Here is an 11,206-nt window from a genome sequence, read left to right as displayed (position 1 = left end):
GATATTTAAAATTCTATCTATTGTAACCTTAAACTGACCCAACAACACAAGGAGATAATGGCACACAACATTGGAGTAATTTTGCCAAACTGGCTTCGAACAAAATTAAACCAAGGCCAAAACCTCAACCTTGTATGGAGAAATAAAGAACAAGGAATATTTCAAATTCCATGGAACTCTAAAGACTCTCCTTATTGGGAACAGGAGTACTTGCTGTTTAAGGTAAAAAAGTATTTAAAGGAATGACCAATTGTGTCAGTTTATGTCCAGCCTTCATGACTATAGTTTTAGCAAAGATTTTGATCAATTTTAAGGGCGGTCAATGTGGTTATATTTATAATAAAATATTGCGAATGCAACACATTTTCGAAACACAAGGTGATTTATTGTTTCAATTTATTATTCTGCCAGTTAGCTCAAAAGCCTGTCCACATACTGAAAAATGCAACATAATCTTACAGCAACAGTAGTCAATCTTTTGTCTGTAACCTGGACATTTGATGGGATCTGGATACAGTGGTCCACTAATTCATTGCTATATGAGTTTCTTATTTTGTTTATGTTGGCTAAAAGTTATATGTAAACTTCAAGATCACAAAATCAAATTTAAAGCTAAACATTATTGTTTTATCATGGATAATAGATTTCTAAATAAATTAATATAAAAATGTGACTTTTTTAATCATCTTGATATCCACCTCTTTATAGGAATGGGCGGAGCGAGATGGAAAATCATCTGAGAAACTTACGTGGACTACATTAAAGTCTAATTTTCGAAATGTTTTAAATAAATCAAATCACATTGAAAAAGTTTGTGATGAGCTTAATAAGCAGACAAATAACTGTGTAGTCTATCGATTTAAAACAAAACAAGAAGTTTTAGGTATGTTATAATTTGTACCTATATAGGTAAACTTAAATTTTATTTTGTTTATGAAATGGTTTTACAGATACAATTGCCAATCAGAAAAATAAACTGCAAAAAAGTTAGTGTTTTTTAGTTGTGTGGTTGTAAATAAAGTTATGACGTCATACATTAAAGCATTATACTTTTGAAGATACATCAAGAAAGACAAACAATGGAGAAAAAGCAGCAGAAAACCGAAAGCCACAATCAAATGCACCTGTGAGTTAAACGCGTATTATTAAATGTGCAATATTGTAGATTTGATCCCTTAAAATCTATGTAAATTACTTTACTAATAGCACAATTTGTAACTAGGTAGAGTAATGCAACAATGTCCAAAAGCGAAATGAATTGTATTGACATTTAAATGCCACAAACAGACAATTTTCATATATTTTTTAATCAGGCCATAATCTCACAAAAGGAGTTTACCGCAATAAATGAAGATGTTGAAATTCCAGACAGAACAAGAATTCATAACAGCGATATTGAATACATACCTGATGGTATTTTATTTTTTACAATTTTTCTCAATTTTGAAGGGAAGGGAGGATAGCTGCTATTTGTTTATGTTTTGGTGCGGCGTATACATTATAATGTATATTGGTACCTGTATAACATATAGCAGTGGTTCCCAAACTGTGGTACGCGTACCACCGGTGGTACGCGAGAGTCTTTCAGGTGGTACGCGACTACGTATAAATCTGCGAAAACTTTCAACTTTTAAAACTTTCAGATTGGGTATTTGCAATGTTGCGTTTTAATTACCTTTAATTTGAGGTTTCGTACGTTTATGACGTAACACTTAGCTTGTTGAAGATAATAAAACGTTAATTTTTGGCTGGTTTAATATGTAAGTAGTAATAAACTGAAGAGCAGCAGTGTAGTATTGCCATATGTATAATGATATTTCGTACATATTGAACTACTGTAATTTCTTTTAAAATAGAGGAATAGTGTGAGAATTTAATTTTGTTTAATTTAACTATACTAGGAACATGTCTAAACGAAAGTACAGCCAGACTTAGGCTACATAAACTACGGGTTTATCGCTATTGAACACAATAGAGAAGTTGTTCCGCAATATGTTGTTTGTATGAAGGCGCTTGCTAATTCAGCTATGAAACCAAGCATACTCCCGACGACATCTCAACCAGCTGGTCGCGAAAAAAACAACTACATCCATCGCATTAAAACTATTTGCTGTGTTTTGCTTAATTTATGGCTTTTAAGTCTTCCTGGAATGATAGTTGTTAAACTCTAATACAGCTACATGCTCATTTTCTTATCTATATGCTAAAATAGGTATAGTTTGAGATATTCTAGTCAGATGTAACTTAGGTGGTACATGAACACTGTACAAAAGCTCAAAATGGTACGCGAGAAAAAAAGTTTGGGAAACACTGACATATAGGGACTTGAATTATTTTTTTTCTTGTAAGCTAAGCAACTGAAATTGGTGGCTCCAGTCGAAACTGCAGGAATAATAAACATTTATCACCAAAAATTTAAGCCAGCTGGACTTAAACTAAAAATATGTTTCTTCACATACTTGTTTAACAGAGTTGTCATTTATATTTTACAGTGTGTATGCAATACATAGTTTTTATTTCTAGTTGAAAGTGAAATAACAGATGTATCGATGCCACAAGTTTCAATGACTGTGCTTGATTGTGCATTGGAAACTTGCAACTTACAAAGTAATGAAAAAAATTAAAAAAAAGTTTTATTGCCTTTAATCACACTAATTGTTTCATATGGTTTAAACATGTAAACTTTTACAGAAGAGAGCCTCTATATTTACACTGTGTTGGTGAAATATCGTGAACTGGTAGTTTCTCAAGGATTTTATGATCTAAGAAATCCGATTCGGATTTTCTATGGAAATGGATTTGAACAAACAATTTCTGTTGTGGGCCACTGTGACATTCCAGTCTTTCCCAAACTATTTGAAGCAACTCCAGTTGAACTCCCCAAATGCACAGGTCAATGTAACAGTAGTATGAATATTGTTGTTTAATGTTATAAGGCAGTGGTTCTCAAATTTTTTGAGCGCGACCCAAATCTAAGTTTTATGAGCATGTCACGACCCAAGCCTCAAACATCAAAAAATGTATTTTTCTGGTATGCATGAAATAAAAAAGACACGACCACCAGATATAGTAGCCTACACATTTCTATGAAACAATGATTGATCACAAACAAATGATTGATTGATTTTATTGTGATTGGTGAAACTGAACTTTTTCCTTTATAACATCAGTGTGGCTTGTTGTGGTGACTAAAATCTTTCTTAGCAGTTACTGTAGTTGGCTATGGCTATACTGTAGCTGGCTGCTATCAAAACGTTCATATAACCACTTATGATGCAATAATCCAGGTTACAGATTTGAACCCACGTGAAAAGCTTATCGTGCAATAACTCAGATATGATTGAATTGAAAATACGTGAAAAATGAAATGAAAAAAGTTCGTAAACACAGGATTGAATCACCATAGAGCGACCCATTTTTTGACCCTGTGCGACCCATGTTTGGGTCGCGACCCATACTTTGAGAACCACTGTTATAAGGTAAACCCGTAGGACTAAATCTTGCTTGTTTTTCTGTTCAATATTACAATGTTAACATCTCATATTATTAGCTGTGTCAAAGTGGCTTCCAGCTTCTACAGTGTTTCTAGTGAAAAAATTAAGAAAATGTGGAATGTTGTTTTTTTAAGTTAAATTACAATTTTTAATTGTTGGTTTAAATTATTTGAGGGAGTCATGCAAAAATACTTTTTTAGGAAATGCACTCAAAAGATTTTTAATATATTGCTCTACAGCAGTGGGTTGTAAACTTTTTAGAGAATCTTACAAAACAAACACCTAGTTTTTTTGTTTTTTTTTGGTTCTTAATTTCCCGCAGTAGGAAAAAATATCATTATAGACCTCTGTAAAAGGACAAAAACGCACACACATATAACAATGTGACATATATATATCTAAGTTCATCGAAATGGGTTTAATTCTTTCACATTATTCCATTTATCTTATTTAAAATTCCAAGTATCGGACATCCCTAAATTATAGGTTTTCATCTGAAAGGTTACTTGATCCTCATCGGTAAAACAAACTATACCGGTAACTCAATAGAGGGGATGAAATTGTAAATTTTTTCGAGAAACATCGTGTCTTTAATTTGCGGAAAACTCTAATACTACTTGCCGGCCCTGCTTTATAACCCATCAGACCCTAGAGCAGCGGGTATTAATCGAGGAGGCCAACCCCCCTAGGGGGGCGCCAAGCAATTCGTAAGGGGGCGCGAACTCTAAGTTAAAATTTACATTTTTTACAATGATTCCAATGGTTTCGTTCAGGTTGTCCACCACTCTTACAGCGCTGTATAAACTCTGTTTTTGCCAACTTTAACATTGAAACTGCAAAAAAATTTCTTTTTTCTCGTCTACTTTTTCTTTTTTACTTTTGATGACTATATTTTAGCCCATAGTCTATTTGAGTGCCATTGCATGTTTTCATATCATCGAAGGTATATTGGGGGTATATTTTAAAAATGCCTTAAATATATGTGTATTGTGTTCTAAACTGAATTTCTTTCATGCTTTGCGTGATCAACAACAAACTTCACTATTTTCAAGTTATCTTAGTGATATTTAATTGAAAATGCCTAATTGGTTTTCGTAGGGAGGCACAAGGCATATGAACATTAGTAGAGGGGGTCGCAGCTGAAAAAACTTAAGAACCACTGCTCTAGAGTGACTTTGACTAAGTTGTTTCTTAAAGGCAAATTTTCTTATTTCAGAAAATGATGAAAAGTTACAGGAATGTTTAGGAGAATTACACCAGGGTATTGTTCTCAGAACTGATCAACAGGGAAATCTTCTTGGCACAAGATACTGTAGATCACATGTGTATTATTATGAGCAATCACAAACTGGAGATGTCTTGAGTTTGAAACGAAAAGCTGAACAGCAACTTTTTAATCATGAAATGTTGATTAACTACTTGCAGTATTCCAACAATTGCCTACCTAAATGTCAAATTGAATTGTCTATAGGAAATCTTCCCACCCAGCGTGATTTTGTGACTGTTACAATCACATCAGATGCAGCCTCCAAGTTCCTAGACTTCGCAGATTCTGGGAGTCTCTTTAAAAGCAATCCAGACACTTTAGATAAAGTTGTCGCTGAGACTCAGTCAATGAGTTTAGAAGAAACTGTACCTGCTCATAACTAGATTAACATTCTTGAAGGTTTGAAATATGTGTATATTGTTTAGCAAGATTAACAGTTTTGAAAATGAAATACTGTCAGAGTGATTTTTATTTTTTTATTGTTTTGTGACAAAGGCCACCTTCAACGGTATATGTTTATTGTTTAGCCTGCATTGTGTCCAAATACATACTATGTTGTTTAGTTTCATTTCCATTGTATTTTTCCATTATTTATAAAGGATTTTAGCCTATTAGATATTAAAAGTATATTTATATTTTTGTATTTTAAATTTTCATGTTTGTGCTATTTGTAAAGTAACTGCTCTTTTGCCAAAACAAAATTAATGTCTGTTATAATTACGTTTGATTCTACTTACAAAGCACAATTTTTTTTCCACTATGCTGTGATTGTCTCACATTACACAAGCTTTTTTACACTGCTTCTAAAATCTTTGTGATTATAACATTATCCAAATGGATTTGTAGATGGATTTAGAGGACTTTAGGCTAACTATGCGACATTTTATGATAAATAAACTTAATAGTGGTGAAATTTTAAACCTGCAATGGATGGGAGAACGCAAAGAAAAGTTTAAAATACCATGGAATAAGCAAGGACAGCCAAGATGGGAAGAAGAATATGAACTATTTAAGGTTTGTTGGATTTTTTACTTTGTTTACTTAAACAGTATTCTTTTGGTATGAATAAAGATCTTATAACCATGGTTTACCAGAAATTGATGTTTTGGTTCAAAATGATATAAAGTAGTAGTGGATAAACCTGTTTGGTAATTATAATGGATGCTTTTTATGTTGGCAACAAACTTAAGCATAGTTGTTATCAGTGTTCTAAGTGAGCAAAGTCACTGTTTTCAAATGACTGGACTTGTGACTTGACTTCCACTCACGACATTATGTCAAGTAAATCGGTTTGAAATAAAGTGTTTAAATAATTTTTTTTATTGGATCTTTTTATAACTTACTTGCAATGTTACGTTTTTTGTTAACATATTGCTCATTTCAGACAAATTTACCAATTTTAATAATTTAACATTTTATCTATATGTAAATGACTTGAATTAAAGATGATGTACTTCAATAATGACTTAACTGGAACTTGACTTGAACTTAAGTTATCTTTTAAATGACTTGTTCACAACACTTGTTGTTATTTAATGACCAAGTTTAAAAAGGCTGTGGGCCTCAATTATATAAGAAGGTTTGTGTTATTATTAAGGCCTGGTATGAAAGAAAAGGAAATAGTGTGAATGGTGAAAAATGGTCAAAACTGAAAGATCAGTTTCGAAATGCTCTGAACAAATCAAATGATTTTGAAGAGATGACAGAGGAACATCGTTTGAATCAACAAACTGGAAATTACAAAGTTTACAGAATCCTAAATCCACAAGAAACGCTTGGTTGGTATTGTGTTTAGATGTCCTATATTTAATATTTTATTCCAAAATTCACCGATACAACAATTCTTAGATAAAGAGTACTGCTTGTCCAATTCAATGCCAAATGACATCACTACAGTGATTAAATAGGCAAAATTGTTTAAATTTAAACATACAAAGTAATGTTTTCAGGTTTTTAGCCACACCTTTACTTAAACAATAAATTGGTCAGGTGCCCAAGATTGTTGGTTTTCAAATGAAAAATTGTATTTCATTTTATATGTTTTTTAGATTAAATAATGCATTGTGTTTTTCTTAAATTAACAATCTTGTTGTTTTTTAATTAAGCCAAGACTGAGCGAAACAGAAAACGCAAGACTTCTCAAAAATCAGGATGTTCACCAACATACTCCACAATTTCTGGTAAAACATTCTCCAAACGAATAAAATGGGCAAAAAAAAAATAACATTAATGTCTTTATCATTGTCTATTTTTGAAACACATCATATATCAGGGATGGCGAACCACTGTCCCACGGGTCCCGAAGTGACCCGCCACAGAAACCCACTTATCTCTCTACAAATGCCGAAATGTTATCTATCATTTTCATGAAAGGATAAATGTAAAAAGTTTCTTCATTAGATCGCACTATACTGTTTAAATCAGCGCTGGCAAATCTGTGGGTTGTGCAAAAGTGTATTAGGGTGACGAATAGGCCTACAATAACTGCACGTCAACAAATGCGTGCAGAAAAGCAGACAACTATAAGCATTTTGTTTATAACTGTAACACGTAAAGGGTGGCGATCGTTTTAAAGGAAATTAATAGTTCGCTAACTAACTTATAATTAAACATAAGACCCACTTGTGCATTTTCTAAGGATTAAGGTCGTGTTTGTGACCCGCACGATAAAAAGGTTTGCCATCCCTGTTATATATCGAAACCTAATGCTGTATTATATAGATATGTAACCTCCTTTACAGCAACCATTTATTTATGGTTTTATACAGGATCTACAACTTCACCTTTGTATCAAGGGCGAACATTTTCCGATGATCTAACCCCCTCTAGTGGAAATGGTTACAGTTCAAGCAACGTAATGAATTCCGAGTTAAATGTTGTATTTATTAGTTTAATTCTAATTAAAATATTTACTTAAATAAGACTTTTTATGTATCATATTATGGATTAAAATACCTAAAGACACAAAAAAATGTAAAAAAGGGTACATCAGCTGTGGAGTCGGTTAAAAATAAACAGAGTCAGACTCCAGCCAAATGTGCGATTTACTAAAGTCCTGAAGCGACTCTACAACCTGTATTTCACCGAAACTGGTAAGGGGGGTTCAGCAATCTACCAATAGGGTTTTCATAAATTTCATCCATCCACAATATATGGTTTGAAAATATTCCACCATCTGTTGTTCCACCTATACAATTTAGGTTTTCAAAATTTTTTATCAGTTTCAAATTTTGTAATGCGTCTGTCAGACTCCGAACTCTAATAGTCTACCCAAGCCTGACTCCGCAGCCCTGAAAAAAGTCCCCTCAGAATAGCAAAACAAAACATTAAAGCTATATATTTCTAGTACCATGTTTTTTCTTATCAAATCTTAGTATAATCAACCTTAAATTATGCTAACCAACTACATTTTTAATACAACTCATGTCTTGAATATTCTTTACAAATATTTGTTAGAATTTAGACTTGATGGACCTTATAGATGGAGTTAATACGGATATTCCAAGCCCCGCTCAAACCAGCGTAGAACCCAACTGTCCAAATAACCATGATTTCGCAACAGTAAGCATTAATGGAACAATTATGGAAACTTCGCCTCAGTTAACAAGTTTTCAACCTTCGATAACTGAAGGTAAAATTCTAGTCATTCAATATTACAGTCAAAATATCTATTTATAAAAAAATTGATTTGTACGCATTTTTTGGTAATAATGGCACTGTTATAACCTTTATTGGACCGAATGAGTCAGCCATCGATTATATTTATATGCCTGTGGCCTATATGCCTAATGGAGCAAGCTTGTCAAAAGTAAAACATTGACGGCAGTTTTGATGCAATTTTTTTATGCAACTTTAAAATTTTAATAGTGGAGGTACACCAGGAAATGTATTCTTCACTAATTATATGGATTTTCTCAAAATTCAGACGGTGTATATGACAAGGTAAAGACTAACTACAACTTACCAGCTACTGTGCACTTCAGTATAGTTACTAGAAGCAAATAAATAATTTATTTGTTTATGTTTACAACACAATGTATAAGATGTAGACCAGGGGTTGGGAACCTGCAGCCTGAGTCATTTTTATTTTTGGTATAAAATAAATCACTGCCAAAACATGTAGTTGCCATCCAGAACTTTTAAATACAAAATTATAAACAAAAGTCGTGTTTTTTTTCGCCTGAAGTGTTATTGCCTTAAGTAGGTCACTACTGATAAAAAATATTTTTTTGTTGTACGAGCCAAGTAATACATAACTTTGCACAGGACCAAGCCAACCCACATTTCCGGTAACAATTCTGGATTGTGTTCTTGAGAATTATATGATCAACAGTAAGTTATTATAAATTAGCAGTAGGGAAATTGTTTTTATTAATTTATTAGTTCCTACAAAGCGATAACAAGACAAAAAACATAGTTAATAAAAGTATTAATGAAAATTATTAGTTGATAAATTTAGTTGATAAAGTGAAATAATGTAGCAAAATGTTTAAATGTAATAATATAACCCCAAATAGGCAACAACAATAGATTTGTAAATTTAACACCTTTGACATACATTTAATTTTAAAAATAACTTTATCTATTTCTAGTAAGTATTCTAAATACATACAATAAAGTTGTGCAAAAGATTGGGGACAACAACATGTTCCTTGTTCCCGTTTACGATTTAACTCTCAAATAATTAAAACAGCGTATGATCAAAAGAAAAAACTTTAGTGTGCTGGTTTTAAAGCTAAGATCTACTATTGGGCTGTTTGATAAGGCTGTTGGGCATATATTGTTTTCGTGAGGGATGCAACAAACTCTGTTTTTGCTGGTATTTGCAGAAGCGGAACTGCCAAAATGTGCTGTGAGTCTACATTACCGCAATGAGCCAACAGGGAAGAGTACCTTTGATTTAAGCACACCATGTCGCATCTTTTACGGACTGGATGATCACCAATCATTGAGGGTTGCAATCGATAAGCCAGACTCTCTTGACCATTTTAACAAGAAACCAATTGAAATTACGAAATACGAAGGTATACAGACCAAAAGCTAGCAAAATACATCCTCTAAACCAGGGCTCCCTGAACTGGGGGTCACGACGCTGTTAAGGTTTGCGCAACGAGTTTAAGGGGTCGCGAGTAAGTCCGTCTAAATTTTTAAACCAATTATGTGTCAGTTATGCATGCTAATTTATCAGGAGTTGGACTCGGCACTCGGTTAATTTTTTGTCCGGAGTTGAACTTGGGTTATATTAAACAGACTCCACAGACAAGGCCCTGAATCAATTCCATTTCAAGCACTGATGTTCACTCGTATTTCTATCTCACTGATTTCTAAATTAGTAGTAGGTTGTAACAACTAAAAAACATTTAGGCACAGATGAGAAAATTAACTTCGCACTGAAGTTCATGGATCAGGGAATCGCGCTAAGAATGGATGAATTTGGCAATCTGTTTGGAACACGACTTTGTCAGACACACGTGTATCACTTTCACCAATCTTTAGCCTCAACAACTGCCTTGAAGATGGAAAGAAACAAAGAAACACTTCTGTTTTCGCATGAAGCCTTCATTGAAGATATATTAGCACATTCAAATGATGTAAGGAAATCATTGCCAAGCAACATAACAAAGCTTTATGTCGGCACCAAACCAAGTTATCGGCACTCCTGTGGTGTCGTTACGGTCACGTTGGAACCGAGAATTGCTGAACTTGTTTCAGAGAAATATCAAGACAAAACATTGAACCTGATGTTCAGCGATCCAAACTCTCTTGATCATGTGATCCGAAAAGCACAAAGCTTGAGCCTGGAATAAAATTATCGTTTTTTTAGTTTAGGCTGTGATTTTATCTGGGCTTAATTTTGAAGGGGCAATCATTCCGCAATTGTATGTAGGCCTACAGTGTAACTTTTATACATAAAAATAAAATTATATTCATTTGTATAGAGTGCTTTTGAAGATAATTGCGTAAAAATTGGTAAAAACAAGAAATTGTTTCAATTTTAGCTTCTGTATAGCTCTTTCATTTAACTATTTTTTCCATGTGTGATTAAACTAAGAATGCCGTAAAAATGATGTAGCAATTAGTAAGCCCTGCTTTGTACAAATTGTTACCTAATTCTATTTGTGTGCATGGCATATTTAATTTTTAATCACATTGTATTACTACTCTTTCTAACAAGGCTGGTTTTGTTACCTATGTTGATCAAGAACTAATAGCTGTAATATTTATGTAAAAGTGGTACATGTTGTTTGTTGTTATTTTTCTGTTGTAATATTATACTTGGTTTTTATGATACAATTAATAAAATGATAACACACTGATAATTCTGCTGGTTGAAGTTAGAGAACGACCAATATTACTTTTTTGGACCGATACCCGATTTTTTATGTTTTTGCCACCAAAACCTGGTGCAGATTTTTATTTACCTGAAATATGCTGAAAGTTTTAA

At 33.0% G+C, this 11,206-nt stretch overlaps 1 protein-coding gene across 4 annotated transcripts; it reads left to right on the top strand.

Annotated features, from left to right (window-relative positions):
• Positions 1-55: 55 nt before the first annotated feature.
• On the top strand, positions 56-11,180 carry LOC146137342 (interferon regulatory factor 4-like). Of its 4 annotated transcripts, XR_014501457.1 has the most exons (9): positions 56-222; positions 709-883; positions 951-986; positions 1,059-1,126; positions 1,314-1,413; positions 2,524-2,607; positions 2,692-2,892; positions 4,711-5,775; positions 6,359-6,495. XR_014501457.1 is itself a non-coding variant. In XM_083394909.1 (8 exons), the coding sequence occupies exons 1-8, from the start codon at positions 5,608-5,610 to the stop codon at positions 10,566-10,568; spliced, it is 1,389 nt and encodes a 462-aa protein (XP_083251035.1). In that variant the 5' UTR covers positions 5,158-5,607; the 3' UTR covers positions 10,569-11,180. The 4 variants fall into 4 exon arrangements, 1 of the variants encoding a protein (XP_083251035.1); XR_014501458.1 differs by lacking the exon at positions 951-986; XR_014501459.1 differs by lacking the exon at positions 2,524-2,607.
• Positions 11,181-11,206: the final 26 nt, after the last annotated feature.

This window comes from Ascidiella aspersa, chromosome 7 (genome assembly GCF_963924565.1).
Source record: "Ascidiella aspersa chromosome 7, kaAscAspe10.2, whole genome shotgun sequence".
NCBI lineage: Eukaryota > Metazoa > Chordata > Ascidiacea > Phlebobranchia > Ascidiidae > Ascidiella > Ascidiella aspersa.
The sequence above is the reverse complement of the archived record's forward strand: the minus strand, read 5'-3'. Positions and strand labels throughout refer to the sequence as shown.